This window comes from Canis lupus, chromosome 1 (genome assembly GCF_011100685.1).
Source record: "Canis lupus familiaris isolate Mischka breed German Shepherd chromosome 1, alternate assembly UU_Cfam_GSD_1.0, whole genome shotgun sequence".
Classification (NCBI taxonomy): Eukaryota; Metazoa; Chordata; class Mammalia; order Carnivora; family Canidae; genus Canis; species Canis lupus.
The window spans coordinates 59,375,955-59,395,380 of record NC_049222.1 but is presented as its reverse complement, the minus strand read 5'-3'; the positions used below and the strand labels follow the sequence as shown (position 1 = coordinate 59,395,380).

Here is a 19,426-nt window from a genome sequence, read left to right as displayed (position 1 = left end):
TTCATAGAAATGTAAAACTTAACTTTTTCCTAGGTGAATCTCATCTTTTATTGGTTGGGGATCCTGGCACAGGGAAATCTCAATTCCTCAAGTATGCAGCAAAGATTACACCAAGATCTGTGCTCACCACAGGAATTGGATCTACTAGTGCAGGTATTTTACATGATAATTTCGATTAATTTAACTTTACTACAGACGCTAACAGTTTTTTTTCTTCCTGATAAAAAGTACCTAAAATAGGATAAATTTCAAGCTAATTTTGTAGCTACTGCCAAAAATCAAAGAAAATATGTAGCAGTTCTTTTGTAGCTTGAAGAAAATATTTTAAAAGCTCTACTTTCACTTCTTTTCCTAAAACTTATCCCATTTATCTTTTTGCATCTTGGTTTTGAAAGATCCTATTTAATGTGGAAAAAGCATCATCTGGCATTCTATGAGGACCCAATAAACAATGTTGAGATAAATGGGGAAAATCTCACTTTACCAAAGTAGAACTTGAGGCATTTTTGTGCTCATAGATCTTATGGGCAACGGTAGCTTCCACTGAAAATTCTTAGGTAGAAAATTTGTCTTAATATATGGAAAGCATACTTTAATTGCATTGTGGAGCTTCATTCATACGTTGTGATGATTCTTCAGCAAGTCTATTTAAAAGCCTTTGGAGACAAATATCAGGATCTGATTATAAAGTAACTTTAGGAAAAACTTAAAAACATGTCTTGATGCCATTTTGCGTTTTACATTGTTTTGACCGGGGAATTACTTCTCCTGCACTGTTGTAATAGGCCTTTGGTTTTACACATTATACAAATGTTCTTTGCTCTTTACTAAGGGAAGCCTGTACTGAAATTTTCTTATGAGAAGCTTATACCACAAAACTTACCATAAAACAGGAAATGCTGTATTAATAGTCCTACATAAGGAGAGCCCCATTCTAAGGGGCTTTCAGATTTTGAAATATAACTAAATAGTACATTAAGCATTGATGAGAAGGGATTTGTGAATGTGAGAGGCATAGACAAGCTTCAGCATACTAGAAGGGTATGCACACTTTATGTGCATTTAAAAATTTTTATGACCCAGTGTTCTAGAGTTCTGTATAAAATTATACCAGTAACAAACAAAAGTGTTTGCCAAGTAATTCTGTGGAATGTTTCCTAAGTTAATTATACCAAGTGCCAGGAAATGAGAACAGGCTATGGTGGTGGGCTTACTAGTAATTTGGACAGTTTTTAAGTGAATGACTGCTGATTCACTACAGTAGCCCTTTACCCTCTTTTTTTTTTTTTTTTTTAATGTCAGGATCATCATCCAAACAGGACAAAAAAGATAGGTACAGGGAATATAAATTTTAGAACTATAGAAAAAGATTGCTATGTCTCATCTACTCAAAAGGTCAGACTAGCCTTTCTTCAAACTATGTATCCAACCCCTTAGAGTCATAGATGCCAGTTCAGTGAATCAAAACCAGCAATTTAAAAATAAAATACCGTAAAACATACCAGAATGTAACAGCACATAGTAAAGATGCACTATATGGGTGCATTTTTATGAAAATTAATATAAATACTTGTGTTAAAATGGTCATACTTTATATATATCATAGATTACAGTAAAAAGTTCTGAAAACTGCTGCCGTAGACTTTCTTGGTAAAACTATAAGCCCCAAATCTTAAAACCAAAGGATAAGACCACATGGAAGCCTAAGGTTATAAATGAGCAAATACATGCATGTTCCTCAGATTCCAGAATGTTTTCTTAGCTCAAGATATCCTCATTCCATCCAACCTACCTGCTTCTCTCTTCTGTGGCATAAGTAATTTATCTTTTCATGACCGAGCTAGTTATCATAAAGGAGAAAAACTGTTCCAAACATTTTAGCTAAAATTCATAGTGTCTATAAATGAAGCCAAACCGGGGGGCCGGGTGTGGGGGGGCATGACTGTGCTAGATCTTCTTAGCCTCTAATGTTTGAATTCTAAATCTCATAGAATCATAAAAATTTTAGGATAGGATTTAAAAATTAAGTCGTAACCTATTGTGAAAATTAGCTGTCTGTTTACAAATTGATGTAAAAACCTACCCTTGGTGTCAATACAAATCAATCGTTATAATTAGTCAGAATAAAAACTCAGCAGTAAATTGCTTTATTTGGTAATTTGGCTTATATATGCTTTATTTCTAACAAGCACATATCTTGTTATATTAATCACTGAGCTCTTTGTTTTCATTTTAATATTTTAACATTTTCCTGTAATTGCAATTAGACAAAAATGAAATTTTCTTCATATAGTTTTAACAGTTGGATGTATTTTATTTTTAAAATCTATGAACTAGTTAGTGGACAGTATTTTAATAATCTGGTATATTAAATTTCAAAGTTTAACATTTAGCAAAATTTTGCTTCACAAATTCTTTTTTAGAATGACAGGAAATATATACAACTTAGAATCCATATTCAGACAAATGCCCTTTTCCCTTCCTCAAAATAAAAGCTTTAAAAAGTGCAGTATAAAAGTTTTAGATATGAAGGCACTGCATAACTGCATCATATGGCTAATGTCTTGCTTAGCAGCAAGAGTAATGAGAATATTCTACATTTAATTTAATGAAGCATAAGAAACTTTGAGGAAGGACCTAGCTCTTATCAAAGAAAAAGATCCCTTTGGCCCAGTTAATGGATTCCTTTCCAAGACTGCTTTTAAGAAACTTACCTGGAAAGGCTATCTAAAATATGCTGACCACAAACATGCCTAATCTTATTCTACATGAGTGTCAAGGGATATGGAGTACCACATGTGTGAAAATATATATATTTCCAAAATAGTGACTTATCTATTATGATAAAGCTAGTAACACCTTCCCAAATCCATTGTTTGTTTTTTATAAATGCTGCCAACAATAGATGATCCACCAAATAGTTTAAGAGTTAAGTTCATAGTATTTTTATAAGTCATTATAATATCCTATTCTTAAACTTAGCGAGTTTGTATCTGCTCTTGACCTGTTGAATTCACTGAGTAAAAATGATGTATGATTCAAGGAGTATTCAGTATTCAGATGTTCCAAACTATTATAAAACAAAATCCATAGCCAGAGGACCTTAAAAACAGTTAACTACATTTGTTATCATCTTAGAAACCAAACTGAATGCTAACATTCATATGATAGTAGCCATAAGAGGCTTCAATTCAAGGTGGCCTGGGAAATCAGGTCCTAAAGTTTGCGGTTGCATATATTTGACTTCAAATCCCTTCTTTAAGGATATGACCAAAAAAAAAAAAAAAAGGAAATTTGCCCCTCACATTAAACCAAACTATTTATCACTGGAAGAAACATTTTAGTTGAAATTTGTTCTTGGAAGGCCAGTAAAATAGTGGTCCAAAGATTATTGTCAAAAAGGCTGACAGCTTTACAACCTACTCTGATGATTTCTATTTTTCTTTATAAGTGCTTTAATTACATATAGAGGAGAAGAAAATAATATATATGTTTTAATCAGATTAGTTTCAGAACAAATAAAATAACACATTAGAGAAAAAAATTACTTAAAAATAGTTGTATTTATATTCCACAATTTGCTCAAATACTGGTTTTCTTATAAACTTTCTACAGGATGTTTTTAAACAAATTCTTCACATTGTGTCTTGACTATGTACTTACGGAATTTCAGGGAAATAGTTCTGTGTGTTTTTATAGCTTAATTTGTACTAAAAGGATGGCAGGTGGTCACATGCAGTCCATATGGGATTCTAACATGACATTTAATGAGTTTTCTGACGTGGACCATCCCTTTGATGCTGAAGGTAATGCATCTGTTGAAAGAAGTGATTGTAGATTTGGATTACTGCTCTCTGCATCTTCCAGTTTTTCTGTGTTATCTTCCCAATTAATGTGGAATCTTGTGACTCTGGGATTAGATGCCAAAATGTTCCTTTGAAGCTAAAGGAAGAAGGAAATATATAAATTAAAGTTAGATACCCTATACAAAAAGAAGCTTAATAGAATGGTTCTTTATATCCTACTCCTTAAAGTTCTCATACAAGGGTAAAATTAAGTAAAGCACCTTAAACTTAATACACAATGACTAAGGCTATAGCAAAAAAAAAAAAAAAAAAAAAAAAAAAATTATTGTAGCCTAATGGAAACAGGATATGGAAAATCTGAGGGAATTCATGCAGATTATTTACTAACCAACAAAATATCTAATCCCTCTACACTTCTGTTTCCTGAAGGGAGAGAATTTCTTTTTTGAGGGTGAGTTCTTCACAAGATGCTTTATCTAACAAGCTAGTATGCTTTTTAGATTGATGTGATATTTCTTCAGTAATATTTTCAAAGAAAATAAAAATTTCCCCAAATATAACCTCATGGTTAGTGGTTTCCTACCTTTAAATTATTGTGGTTCATTCTCAGAAAACGGTATTCTAGTTTTTTCTTTTTGCTACACAAGATGCCATTCATGTAACTAATACATTGAATCAGTAGAAGGTCCCACACCAGGATTAAACATTTCAGCCTAATTATCAGAAAGAACATTCCATGCTACTCTCATGTAATTTTTCTTGCATGATCCAGCAGATGGAGTGTTGTGTTCCAATCTCATATAAGTCACCAATTACTAAATTGTTATAGGTCCCAATGAAAAATCATAAAATAGTGAGTATTTCTGAGAATCTGTATTTCTGAATCACGGGTTTCAGCTTCTTACGCAGAAGCTACTTCCATTAGCCAGAAATACTTAAGACCTTTAGTTTAACCTCCAATACATATTGACATATGGGAAATGCCATAGAAAAAGTTGTAAACAACTGTTTCTTACAGGAGGCACTTTCAATTTTCTAAACCATCAGAGACCATGAAGGTGCCTGACCAACATTAATTACTAATGATCTCTCTGGAGGTAGGGTCTGAGGTCACATCTGGCAATGGAATGATTAGTTTGCCCAGTTGGTACACAGGCCTCAAATTTATTTTGTCTCCAAGCTGTTTTCACAATATACTATGAAATGACATTGGCTTAAAAAAAAAGTAGAGTAAAAGTAATGAAAAAGGAATAGTTAGGACATTACCTTAGAAAAGTCTGGTTTTACTGGTGGATTTTCCCTTAGTTCTGTCTCAGTATATTCATTATTTACATAATAGCCAACTCTAATAAATTCTTGACCTCGATAGGTACATGTAATTAGCACAACGGTTACACCCACTGCATCTGCATCTGGAATGAGTCCTGGATTAGGTGCATCAGCCTAGGATCATTTAAAAAGGAAAGAAACACATCTTTTAAAAGGCTGTTAACTGCAAGCCTGACTGAAGTTTTACTCACCTTGAGCACCACTGGTTAAGGGCAGAGCAACAAAAACTAGCAAGGCAAATGCTCATTTTTGAGATTGACTTATTGCCAGAAAATGTAGTTTGAATATTAGTCCAAACAATAGACCTGACTGCTCTGGGCACCTGAAAGCTTCACTCTTTTTATAGGAAGATAAATCTAGCCAGACTGTGTGGTAGTTAATGAGGGATTATACAATATTCAATTACAAAGCCTTTTATAAAATACAGCAAACAATTAAGCCAATAGTCTAATTGATTCTAACCTTTTCCAGTCAGATTTTCAAACCTAAATTAGTAAATACTCTGTGATCTCCACACAGCCGGTTGGCAACAAAGGTTTCTATATCAGTTTCTTTCTTATACCCAGGACACATATTCTCACACCCACTCTCCCATCCTGTACAGATATTCTAATAGTAAATTAAAACAAGACTGAAAATGATATAGAAATAGCTACATAGATTTTCAAAAATATTAATCCTTCTATTGTAAATGACTTTGATAGGCACTAAAAACATAGCATGTACTATTTAAACCACATATATTATGGAAATACATTAAGGTAAAGATTGGTTTAAGCAAATATACTCAATGACATTATTTTAAATCAAGCCGCTGAATTTTGAGGAATGCAGAAGGTGAAAGCAAGTGAACTAGAGAAGGCTAACAGCATGAGCAAAGGCTAGGGTCCTGTCCACAGCAGTGTGCGAGGCAGTAAGGAGACTGGTTTGAAGGAGTCCCAGGCTGATGGGCAGTGATTGTGAGGCATCTGAGCGTGACCTGAGGCAGCCATTGAGTGGTGAATGGATGAAGCTTATCCCAGATTAGCTTACTCTTGCCAGGACACTAAAGAACATCCCTGGGCCTGGGTGACCACTTCAGCCAGTGCCTTAGCTTGGCAACACCTCTGGCTGGTATTCTCAATCAGGCCATTATCATCAAACACTAATGATTATCATGTACCTCACCACATGTAGATGACACAAAAAGGCACACAATACCTATCTAGTCTAAAACATTGATGTAGGCTAAAAACTTCAGTCATCTTCTGCTTCCCTCCCTCCCATATCCAGCCAGTCTCAACGTTTCTCATCTCTGCAGACTCCATGTCTTCATCTCTTACCTGGAATACTGCTGACACTTTTCTAACCAGCCTCCCCCAGCTCGCTTGCTATTTGCACTGCTGCCAGCATTAGCTAGGCAAAAATCCATTCCTATCCCTTTACCAGTTTTAAAAACTCCAGATGACTACTCCCATTTGAGATAAAAATCTGTTAACTTCATTAATAAGGCCCTTTACAATTTGTCTTCAACCAACATCTCCGTTCACATTCCCTTTAACTCTATACCTCTTACTCTTGTTCTAGAATTAGAGTTCTTTAAAATGTATTGGTAATCTTTCCTGCCTGTGTGCCTTGCATATACTGGTTCCCTTGGCCTGTAAGGTTCTTCCCTAGCATCCTAAAAAGTTCATCTAAGTTTGCATGAATTTCCTTAGTGAAACCCTTTAAGTAGACTCCATGCCCAGCGTGGAGTACAGCATGGGACTTGAACTCAACCCTGAGATCAAGACCTGAGCTGAGATCAAGAGTTGGATGCTTAACCAACCAAGCCACCGAGGTGCTCCTAATGAAGCCTTTCTAATTCCAAAGGTAGAATTAATAATACTGTCTTTGCACTTAAAATTACTTGACACACATCCTCTATAACATATGTCCAATAATCTAAGTAAATATCTTTACCCTTCATTTTTCGCTAGGATTTTAAGTGTTTTCCTAGGCAGAAGTCCTGTCCAGTTCATCTTTATAATCTCATGACTGGCACAGCTCTGGACACACCGTATATACTTAGTATTTGAAATTCATTCATAACTCAATTTCCTGGGCTGAAGTAATTTGAGTAATTGAAGAGAGATCAAGATCAGCAGGGGGACTCAGGGCCTGTCCTGAGAGTATTCTGTTTGTCCTACAGATCCTGTGTACCTCCCTTCCCCCAGAGGGGTCGGGTTACTTCCAGGTTACCCAAAGAGATTCTAATGTCCTGGAAGAGAGAGGAGAATGGGAAACAGAGGTAGTTCAGTACTGCTATGGAAACCTTCCCTCCATAGTTCTTCCCATCCCCTCAGTAAATTAGTTCTGGCCATGTTTGGGTTTTAAAATTTGTTTGCCAAAGGATTCAACTTGAGCAAATTCAAATTCAAGTAGGAAAACCCAAAGGCTTCTCAAATCACTTAGGAAGAAGTGAGAGGTAGAGATTTTTAACTTCAACCAGCAATACTAGGCAGATGTCTGGACATCCTCCTGCTAGCCTTTGATACACCCAGGAGAAAGGCATATTTATTCACGGCAGACCAGGAGGATACTATGGCAGTTTGTTTAAAGCACAAAACAAAAACTGTATTTTAGTCACTTTATGCTGATAATGGTGAATTTTGTAAAATGTACAGGCTGACCAACTGATTTAAATCGCATGGTGCTTTCTCTGTCCTTTTGGCAACATGAACAAGGTATAACATGAACAAGGTAAAACTACTGGAAAATCACTGGAGGGAAATATTTTGAACAAATTATTCACTCTAAGCCAAAAGCTTAAGAGTGTTCTTAACAACGTAAACACACAGGAAAGACATTTAAAGGTTTGTTTCAAAGCCAAGGGATTTATTTGCAGGTTTTATAGTAGCATAAAAAGGTATACCACTACATACCACATCATGAATTATCAGTGAAGCATAGGTTTTCCAAGCTTGTGGGTCAAAGCAGATACTGCTTCTTTTATGTAACAATTTCAAGAACTTAAGAGAATAAAAATTTAGTTCTAATTATAGTAGTAGGGCGCTATTTGTCAGTGATGGCACTTAACTGCTTTATTCCTCATTTAATCCTCATAACATTGTGATGAGGTAGGATATTACCCACATTTTATAGATGACTAAAGTGACTAAGGGAGGCTAGGGAGCCTGTCTAATGTCACGTGTCTAAATAAGCAATGGAGCAGGATCTGAAGCAGGTCTTATAACTGTAGTGCCTTCCCCTACCACATTCTCTGGTACCCATGTCTTTCACCAAGCTTATGCACTCACAATTCAGGGTAATAGCACTTTTAATGAGTAGATCTGAACTAATATATTTGAGCTTTTCTTAACAACCGTCTATTTAAATGTAGTAAATTATTTGTTGGTTTTTAATAAAAAGCACTAAGGCTAGGAGACCAAGATTCTGAATTCTGTGTTCAGTAGAGGGAAGGGTGGATAGTAGCTCTAGAGATACCATACGTATGATTCTTGACCCATATCTGATGGGATTAGCTGACCAACAGTATTCATTTAAATTGGTCCCATCTGTGAAATGAGAAAAAAAGGAGGTCAGGGGTAGAGAGTGAATTTTCTTTCTGGATAAAGTCTTTTCAGTAGGTTCTACTTAACTGATGGGACTCTGTTGTATAGAAATACTTGTAACAAAAAATTTTTTTTAAACCTATGGCTACTCTTTGGGCTACTTATAAAGATCTCCCTCTAGTAAGCATGGATAATTGAGAAGTGAATGAATAGCCTTATACAACAATTTAACATGATTAAAAGAAGTCACACTTTGAATACAGAAGACAGTGTCTAAAGCCTTGGCACAGACCCAAATACTGTCAGTGATATCTGAGAACATAATTTGTATTAGAATTTCCCCTAACAAATAATAAACAGAGCAACAGATTTATAATAGTAATCCTCTATAATATATGTAGATTAGATGCTTTAGTAAACCACTGGACCTTAATTCTACTTTGTTTATGCAGTAGATCTCTATCTAGCAGAATACTTATTAACCTAGTTCAATGACTGATTATGCTGAAATGAAGTTGTTGTTTTTGTGATCATTACTCCTAATGGCTGAAACCATAAACTGAAGATGCATATTACTAACTATACCAGTTAGTAGTATGCATTGAATCCCTGTATTGGGCTGATGGACAGCCACTCTGAAAGTCTGATACTATAGGACTTTTCACAGGAAGAGCCCCAAATTAACCACCACATGGGCTGTGACACAGTATAAGCTTTACTGCATGCTGTGCAAACTCTGGAGTAAACATCACATTAACGTCCCACAGCACACAATAGAAGGTAAAAAGTGAATGCAGCAGAAGCAGAGTGATTTAACCCAAAAGGAAATGGATAAGGACCATGCAATCATAGGTTAGAAACGTATTTGGCATACTTATTTACCAAGAATAATCTTACCTGAAATACAAACATATGCCTTCCTGCAGGGAACAGGGCCCACTAAAACAGAGTCTAAAACTTGGTCGTATTCTTCACTTTCTGCAGAGCCCACATAGATAATTTTCCATTCCAAGTCTAGGGTTAAAAACCAAAACATTATTTCATATTCAGTAATTACATTATAAGATGCTATCAAAGACCCTTTTCATGTCCACTTAGGCCATTTATTGGCTGCTAAAATTGGCTTCTCATAGTAGAAAATCCAGAAAGGCACTGGACTGCTCTTATAAAATTCTTAGGTTTCTTACCAGGAGTCTCTCAAAATTTCTTTGGTGAAATGCTAGTCCCTGGGGCAGGGCTCCTTGCAAACAAAGCAACATGGCCAAAAACTTGGGAAATGCTACAACCTTGTTTTTTGTTTTTTTTTTAATTTTTATTTATTTATGATAGTCACACAGAGAGAGAGAGAGAGACAGAGACATAGGCAGAGGCAGAAGCAGGCTCCATGCACCAGGAGCCCGATGTGGGATTCGATCCCGGGTCTCCAGGATCGCGCCCTGGGCCAAAGGCAGGCGCCAAACCACTGCGCCACCCAGGGATCCCTACAACCTTGTTTTGAGGATTCTTAAAGCACACTGGCAGAGTAAGGAACACTAGTAACATTAATCCAGGATTTCCCAAGTTTGTTCTGCTGTGGAATTCCTCCCCCCTTTTACATGTCATCTTTTAACAAGCTACTAAGCACACTTTGGAAGGGCTGGGCTGCTCCATATTATGTAGCACAGATCCAAATTATCAAAGAGCTCTAAAGTGGGGGAAAATCCTTATTAGCAAACGTCCCTTGTGGTTCAGAAGGGGCTTCAGCTCATCCACTGGCAAAGGGACCACAGTCGGTTTTTTCCTCATGGTACCTCTTCATGTTGTACATTCTTTTAAATTGGAAAGAGGAAACCAAGGATCATTATAACCACTTGATACAAGAGTATAGATGGTGGGGACAGGCATGAGGAAGAATGAGACACATTAAAGTGCAACCCAAGACATTTCATGTAATTTAATTCTTCTACGTAATTCAGCATTTATTGAGCACCTTTTACAGAGTGCTCTGTGACAATGAACCCAGAGATGAGTAAAACAACTGCTTTTTCAAAGAAGCTGCCTCCTCTTTAGTAGGAGGAGGAAGACAACTGCAAATACAGATCACCTCTGAGACCTTTTGATCCTCCAAGGGTGTTTAAGCACTGTGCAGGCCTGCCTCTTGGATTCACTAAGCTGAGGCTACAGCAGCACTACCACGGGGGTGTTTCTAGGTCACTTGTTGAGAATTTACTTAGTGCTCCTGTATATTGCCACTTTTGTGTAATTGTGTAAATATTTTTGTTCCCTAGACAAGAGAAATAGCATAGGTACTACTTATTCATACCATAAATCTTCAATTTACTGAAAAGCTACTTTAGGTTTATTACTATTACTACATTAGGTTCTCTTACTAAGTCAGCAGTCATTTTCTGAGACCCTATTATCTATTTCGTGGCTCCATCCTAGACCACTTGTATCTACATCTTCTAGCACATTTCCAGATGCAAGGTCCTGCATCTGACATCTCACAAGATCATCTATTTGTTGATGAAGATTAAGAGGAAAGAAGCAATATGTATATCTAGTTAGAAGGAACAGCAAATATCTGTAGTAGGAGCATGCTTAGCTTGCTCAAGAAAAAGCAAGAGAGGGCGCCTGGGTGGCTCAGTCAGTTGAGTCTGCCTTTGGCTCAGGTCATGATCCCGGGGTCCCCTGCTCAGCCAGGAGTCTGCTTCTCCCCTCTCCCTCTGTTGCTCCTCCTGCTTGTGCACACACACACATTTTAATTATAAATAAATTAGTTAAGGAAAAAAAGAAAAAGCAAGGAGGCCGGGCTGGTACAAATTGAATAAAGGGGAAAATAACTGACCATTAGATTGGGCGTGAGGGGCATGGCCAGATTATGCAAAGTTTTAAAGGCTGTGTCATAAAGACTTTTGACTTTTACACTGAGTGGCATGAGAAGCCATTGGGAAGGGTTCTGATTGGAGGGATAACATGATCCAACTTTCATTTCAGAAAGATCATTTTAGATCCTGTGTTCAGTACAGACTGTAAGACAGGGAGGGAAGAAACAGGTAGATATTTAAACAACTGAGGCAAGAAGGGATGGTAGTTTGGACCGCATGTAGCCATGGGGATGAGAAGCTACCACACTCTGGATAAATCTTGATGATCAAGGCAGCAAGTCACCTTTTTTTCAAGGGGTAGGGTATGAAAACCAACAGGAATTAGTTTTGGACATGATAAGTTTGAGTTATTTACTAGATACAGGTATCAATGACATAGGAAACCCAAAAGCTAAGTATAGAAACTTTTTAAGAAAGGAGTGTAAAACCTACTAAACTAGCCAAGTGAGAGTAAGTCTGGAAATTGTCACATGGATGTTTTCATATTTTGTTCATTTCATATGTATTTATTTGTACCATACATCTAGTGCTCTTGGCCTCCTAATTGGTAAAAGGTAAGGTGGCAGTTGTGGTCTGGCAGAGGAACATAGTCAGGATTTATAAACTCATACCTAATACATGCTGGGCATTGGTCTTGCCAACTTCACACTTGTTATTTAAATCTCAACAGCTTAAAAAAAATAAAAATAAATAAATAAATCTCAACAGCTTTATTATATGGATTGAATTATTCTATTATGCAAACAAGAAAGCCCTGAGAGGCTAAGTAATCTACCCAAATTCACAGCTAGCAAACTCAGGAATCAGAACCCAAGCTATGTCTCTGCAACTCCAAAGCCTGGGCTCTTTCCAAAACCGAAACTAGGAAGATAAATTCTTCCGTTTCTGGCTCTCAAATGGATAGTGGAATAAAGGAACTTAACTGTGTGCGGGGGTGGGGGGAGATGGGTGAGGGCAGAGGCCACGGAAAGATAATCTACCCTCAAGGAGCACAGGCTGTAACTCAGGGAACACCTGTACCCTTACACTAATGGAATCCTTGCTATAGCTGAGTTTAATTTATTTATAAATTAGCATCAGTTTTTTTTTTTTTTTTTTTTTTAAACTCCACTTCCATTCCCCTGTCTCCTGTATTCAAAGGAGGAAGGAAGGGGTAGAGTCTGATGCACAGGTTATCTGTTGAAGGACTTTATTCATTTATTTAAAAAGTTAATTGTTTGACTTAATCATGGTAATCCCAATCTGCGAGTATCTGCATTTATGTTTGGGAGTGAGGGAAGTCAGCAAGGGAATTTTAAACTAATTATCCTACTTGGGAAGATCTGTGGTTACTGTGAAGTACGTAATCTTTGGGGATTAGAGCAAGCCTGAAATTTAAAAGCATGAAACACCATGTTCAATTCTGGTACCTTTTAAGGGTTCAACTGACAGTAGTTTATAATTATCGATATTGACCAACTTAAAAAAAAATGGCTCCATTCTGTTAGAGAAACAAAGAATCAGCAGTCCACAGAGGGTATACAAGATTAGCAGGAAGATCAATCCAAACTTGTACAAGCTTGGGAACCATCATATCAAACATCTGAGTCTCCTGTTAAGTTTAAGTATAAGAAATGGTGGCCAATGTCTGGCTTGGGACTAAGACAAAATTATGAAGTGAAAATTTCTCTTCAGAATATTCTCTAGACTGCAGGACAAAAGTATGGAACTTGTTAAAAGCTTTTAAACTCAATTTCCATAATCCACATAGCCTCTAGGTGGAGTACACAAGCATGGCACCTTTTTGAAAGATTCCTTTGCAGCTTCAGTATGACTCAGCTTAAACTCTTGAAAAATGCTAAATAACCAGTATAAGTGCCCTGGGAAGAGGTACACAAGTGGAAGTGTACTGTTAATACTAGTACCCTAAAAACTCTGACGTGATTCAGCTGAGTACTCTACTCAATTGATGCCAGTTAAAGATGGAACATAATTCGGCTTCCATGAATGGCGGGTTTCAGCCATCCAGTGTCAAAGCCCTGTAACCTCTTGAATCATCTATCATCCTTGTCCAAAACTGGCTCTTAAAATGGAAGGCCTCACTTAAGAAATACCTATAATTTGAAGAACTTCTAAAGCTTAAAATATATAAGTACGTTGGAAAGGACCGATAATGGTTTCTCTTGCATTTGCCCATTTTTATATGCAATTGGCAATAAAAAGGAAAACTTACTGTTGGGTATGAAAAATTGGCCTGGTAGCTTTCAGTGATTATAGCACTGTTCTGGGAAAGTAATCAAATAGTTTCAGAATAATAACAAAATCCCCTTTAATTTTATTATCAGTGGCCTATTAGAAATTAGCTTAATAAATGAGTTCTCTCAAAATGTGACCTACATATTAAATACATATGCATACATGCTTTATGTATGCATTAATGCTTATTGGAAGAGCACAGATGAAAGTGTTCTAAATTACAGGAGATGGTGGAAGGCACTGAAGGCAGAGGACTTTATATTTATATATGTATGTACAACTTTTAAAAAGTTTATTTCAATAAGCATGTATTGCTTTTATAATTTAAAAATCTAACACCCTACATAAAACATTTTGTGGAGACTGAAAACTAATTTTTAAAGTGAAACGCTTTATATGCCATGATTAGCATAATTTTAAATGCATTTTGTTAAATAACTTGTAAGTTCAAATAAGTACGTCCCCTATTTAATCGTAAACTTACCATTGATGGAGTCAAATTTTCCTCTCTTCAAATTTCGAAAGTGAACCACTGGATTATTTTATAAACTCTTAAGTGCAAAGATGAAAACCTTGGCAAGCTTTAGCTTTCTAAATATTTATTACTGCACACGACAAAAATATCTTTGGAGACCTTAAAACGAACTTAAGAAAAAAATTGTAAGAATTTTTGCATTGCTATCAGGACTTCCTTTTATTTCCTAGCCCACTTTTGTGTTTTATGCTCAGGGTGCTGGGACGTGGGGCGATTTTTGAATTAGATCCCAATCGGGTCTTGAAGCAAACTCTTCTCAGACTACCGAGAAGCCAGTGATTAAGTCCTGGAAACGATTTCGGTGTTTGACTTTATTTCTGCTCCCGGGCTAAATGCAACTTTCTGGCTTGGCGGCGTCTTTCCTCCGGGAGAGGGGAGCCCACGCCGGCCGGGGCGGGCCTGCGCGCCTGCACCGGGCGCCCCGAGCATCCCGGCGCCGTCCCCGGGGAGCGCCGGCGCCCGAGCCTGCGCCCGCCTCCCCCGCTGGTTGGTCCAGGGAGCCAGAAATCTGCGCGAGGACAGCCTCGCTCTCCTCCCCGAGCGGCCGGCCACGGCCACCCCCGAGCGGGGCAGCGCCGGCGCAGGCTCTAAAAATGGATCAGCCTCCGGCCCGGGGGCAGGGGGTGGGCAGGCGGGGCGCCGCGCTCGTCACCCGCGGCGCGGAGAGGAGGCGTCGTGACGCCGGGGTCGGTGGCCCAGCTCTCCGCTCTGGTAAGATGGCTCCGCGGCGGACCCGCCGGCGCGACCCCACGCGAGCCGGTCCCTCCCCGGCCCGCGCGCCGGCCCGGCCCGCGGAGGCCGCTCGCGGCGCGGGGCCAGCCCGGGACGCCCCCCGGCCGGCGGCGCGGGCGAGTGCGGGGCTCGCGCGCCGCCCGCCCGCCCGCCAGACAAAGCTGACAACATGGCTACCTCCGCTCGGGCAAGTTCCGCGCAAGTTGAGCCGCGGCAGGCGCCCCGGCGGCGGCAGGACGCGGCGCGCGCCCCGGTGGCCGCCGTCCGCCAACTTCAAGTTTCCCTCCGCGGAGCCGAGCCCGCCGCCCGTCCGGCGCCGAGCACCGGCCGCCCGCGCGAGGCCGGGCCCGGGAAACTTTCAACGTCTGCAGCCCGCAACTGACAGCCCGGCGGCGGGCGGGCGCCGACTCACCTTCAGACAGGTCCTCGATGCACTCGAAGGTGATCTCGAACTGGAACGGGTTGTAGAAAGGAGAAGGGTTATCCAGCACCACTACATTGTTCACCTGAACCTTTGCCATATTTTGAAAAAAACACAAACAATGGGAACGGGGGCTTGTTGCGGCACAATAAAGTCCAGCGCGCGGCCGCTCGGGAGAGCGCAGACCCCCGCCCCGGCGCCTGCCCGACGTCGTGCAGCGGCGACTTGAGAAACTTTTTTTTTCCTCTTTTTATTTACACGGGAGCACTCCACAGTGTTTTGCAGCTTTCCTATTTCACTAAACTACAGCCCATTCTGCTCTGATAACTAGCAGCGTTGCCCGCGATTGGCTGCACCCGAGCTCTGACCCTCCTCCTCCAGCGAGGGCCGCGGCGGCGAGCAAGATGGGCTCCCGCTCCCGGAATGGACTCGGAAACTTTAACTGCGGCTCCACCTGCTGGTGTGGATTAGGACAAAGGCGGAGAACAAAGTGAGTGGAATACGGGCTGGGAGGCCCGCGCGGAGGCCGCCGGCGGCGGCGGGGGGAGGGGCGGCGCAGGCCCCGCCCCCGGCCCGGCGGCTCCCGCGCCTCACGTCGGGCGTGGCCGCGGCGGGCGGGGCGGGGCGGGGGCGGGGCGTGGCCAGGGCGGGGGCGTGGCCGCCGGGGAGGCGTGCTCGCGGCCGGCGGGGCGGCGGGAGGGCGCGGCTCGGGCGGCTGGGGCGGCGCCCGCCCCTGGGTGTAGGCTCCGTGTGGTTTCTGGTTGGGGTTTTTCTGTTTTTTTTTTTTTTTTTCTCCTTTATCTTCCCCCCCCCCCCCCCCCGTAACGCTCTTTTTACATCAGTCCAACGGCTGTGCCGTCCCTCTACTGAATTTAGCAGCTGTGATTCGGTTGTTGTCTACACCGGGTTAGGTTCAGCTGCCTCCGTACGGGGTAACATTTCGGGTAGACAGGAGGGTTGGTTGCAGTGGAAATAAATTGTATTTTATAGACCCCGTGCCAGCTCGAAAGGAGCAAAGCCATTTTGAAAGTGTAGTTCTTGGTCAATATCTGCGTCTGGGCGCTCCCGCGCCGTTAGTCAAATAGACGCAAAATGAAGGGCGAAGAGAGGCTTTTCCACGCGCACTTCGCTTGGAAAACCTGAATAGGTAATATCTGGGCTGCCCTGGGTCTCCCGTTCTCTTCTGGAAAGCCCTCGCATAAGAAAAAGCTTGCTAAAGATGTGATCGGTTGCACCCCACGTTTCTGCCGTTTGGTGAGCATAACAGGAACATAAAAAGAGAAAATGGAAGTGTCAGGAAACCAAAGGGCAAAAAAATATGATAAGAAAGGGAAAGGAAGAGTACAGAACACAGCGGCATACCGGGACCTGTGACTCTCAAAAAATTTATGACCTAAACCGTTAGTAAATGAAAATTTGTGGCACCAAAGACAAGTTTCGAGGAGTCTTTGCTTGATTCATCGGCTTTCATGTCGAATCATTTATGCTGTTTGACTACCATTGTGGGGAAAGGGAGACGTTTTAACACATTTGTGGGGTTGTTGAACAATTTCTGTTTAGTAAGGAGTGGTATAAAGATTTGCTTGATTATCTGCTATTCATAAACCATCTTTTTCTGTCTTTCGCTGTTTTGAATGAAACCACTGACCTTGGCTAATTACATTCAGAGAAAATATTATTTCTTAGGTGTTATCGGGGCTGAAAGAGTTGTTGCTTAGAATAGTGCCCAGGATTTCGAGTCGTCAAGCTTTGGACATTGTTCATACTTAGGTAGGTTGCTGTTGACGTGGCTTCTTTATCTGATGGTCTTTTGAAAGTTAATGTGGCAAAGGTAATACCAGGCCTCCCCATATTTAGGGAAACTACTTAGATCAGGGGTTCTCATTTTATTGGCAATGGATTAAACAGTAAAATAGGACCTACCAGAGAAGGTTTCCTCAAGCCCAGTTGTTTGTACCTTAGACTATGAATCTAAGTGTGGTGATAGATTCAGATTACTGTTACTGATAAGCTGTATTGTCAGTTCACTCCTAATAGTGCTGGTCCAAACACTAGTCAAGATAACGTGTTAATTGTTGTGTATGCTGTTGAGATACACTAGATGTATAAGGTAACATATGGCCATTTGAAGTTTAAAACGTGAGAGAGCCTTGAGGACGGTGTACGCAATTTCTGATTATAGCAGGCACTCTGAAGAGATTCTAATTCACTTGCTTTATAAAAATGACTTTAGAAGCTTGGTGTAAAATAAAGTGTATTTTGTAGTCTGAGCATAGGTATGACATAATAAGGCACATCTTCCATAAAACTTGAAACGTCAAGAACTGAAAAAAATCTATCTGAATACCACTAGTTTGGCTTTTTTTTTTTAAAGATAGATAGATAGATAGATTTATTTATTTATTTATTTATTTATTTATGATAGACCTAGAGAGGCAGAGGAGGGACACAGGAGGAGGGAGAAGGAGGCTCCATGCCGGGAGCCCTACGCGGGCCTCGATCCCGAGACTCCAGGATTGCGCCCTGGGCCAAAGACAGGCGCTAAACTGCTGAGCCACCCAGGGATCCCCTGGCTTATTTTTTAAAAAACCTTTTGTTTAACATGTCATATACAATAGTAATTAAGGGGAAAATGACCCTCCTCAGTAGTCCATTAGAAGCCACAAGCATTGACTCTGGGCCTCTCATGTTGCCTTCCTAACTCTTTTATTACTGCTCCTCAGAAATCTTAAAGAGCCTTTGAGCACTTTCTCCAATAGTTTCTTTCTTCACCTTTGACAATATTTTACAAGATAAGTCAAAGGGATTCAGGATGTGCCATGGCATATTTCAAATGAACTGGTGTCTCATACTGGGAAAAAAATGTTGTAAAAGCATTACTCTGGTTTTAGAGACTATCTAGGAGATCTCTCGCTGGACAACTTTTTGGTGACACTCAAAGAGCTAACCGTGTTGTAGCAGATGGGGGCATCATGAGTGTCTTCACTTATTAAGTACCCAAGGGGGGGTCCATGTGATGCTTGGAGGGCTACATAGAATATAATCTCCAAAATTGCTTCTCTCTGTACGGATTACATGGGGGAGGGATGGCTGAAAGAGATCATTTGGGTTCTAAGATGAACAAAGCCTAAACTAGTGCCTCAAACAGAGATAAATGAACCTAGTTAGCTGTTGTTATAGGCTGAATTTTGTCCCCTCACCCCGTTCATGTGATGACACCCTAAGTCTTCAGTACCTAAGAATGTGACTGTATTGATGATAGGGCCTTTAAAGAGGTGGTTAAGTTGAAATGAGTTCCTTAAAGTGGGGCCCTAATCCAGTCAACTGATGTCCCTACTCAAGGAGGGAATTTGGACATAAAAAGAGACACCAAGGGTAGCATACACAGAGAAAAGACCATGTGAGGACACAGCAAGCAGGAAGCTATTTGCAAGCCAAAGAGAGGCTTTAAAAGAAACCAACCCTGCTGATACCTTAATCTTGTATTTCTAGCCTCCAGAACTGTGAGAAAATATATTTACATTGCTTAAGCTCCCTGGGCTGGTATTTTGTTATGATGGTGGCCCTGGCAAACAAATACAGCTATAATTATTTTCCCTCATAATTAGGCTTATTTGGCAATCCAGGTTTATTTAATCCAGTTATTGGGCTGTTATCAAGTGCTTTCTGTGGTGTGAAATGGGGTGGTCATTTAACCAGGCCAATAGATTATGGCGGGGTGTGGAGTGGTGTGCTGTAGCTATTCAGAGAAAGTACCTACTGGTGTTGGGCGTACATCTTAAAATCTGAAGGGACAAGATGCAGCTTGCTTCCTTGCTCCAAAGCTTCTCTGCAGAGGGCTTCTAAGAATCTTAAGCTTGAAATTAAATTGAGGTCACACACAAAACAAGATGAAAGAGTGAATTAAAATGAACTAGAATTAAATTGAATTAAATTAAAATATATTAAATTAAAGTGTATTATAACTA

At 40.2% G+C, this 19,426-nt stretch overlaps 2 protein-coding genes across 14 annotated transcripts in view; one reads left to right on the top strand and one right to left on the bottom strand.

Annotated features, from left to right (window-relative positions):
* MCM9 (minichromosome maintenance 9 homologous recombination repair factor) overlaps window positions 1–19,426 on the top strand; it is a 115,965-nt gene that overhangs the window by 25,337 nt on the left and 71,202 nt on the right. For 12 of the 13 annotated variants that reach the window (XR_005353829.1, XR_005353830.1, XM_038526654.1 and 9 more), the window contains one exon: window positions 34–153. Coding sequence is in view for 11 of the 13 variants with exons in the window: in XM_038526654.1 (XP_038382582.1) it covers window positions 34–153 (120 nt within the window). In the remaining 2 variants the exon portion in view is untranslated. Of the gene's footprint in view, window positions 1–33; window positions 154–395; window positions 3,325–19,426 lie in introns of those variants that run through there. The other variant, XM_038526660.1, reaches the window with a different exon arrangement.
* ASF1A (anti-silencing function 1A histone chaperone) lies at window positions 2,147–15,975 on the bottom strand. The gene is given in 5 exon segments (XM_038526669.1): window positions 2,147–3,942; window positions 5,073–5,249; window positions 9,566–9,595; window positions 9,597–9,682; window positions 15,450–15,975. Coding segments are annotated over 5 exon segments (615 nt in total). The 5' UTR covers window positions 15,559–15,975; the 3' UTR covers window positions 2,147–3,729.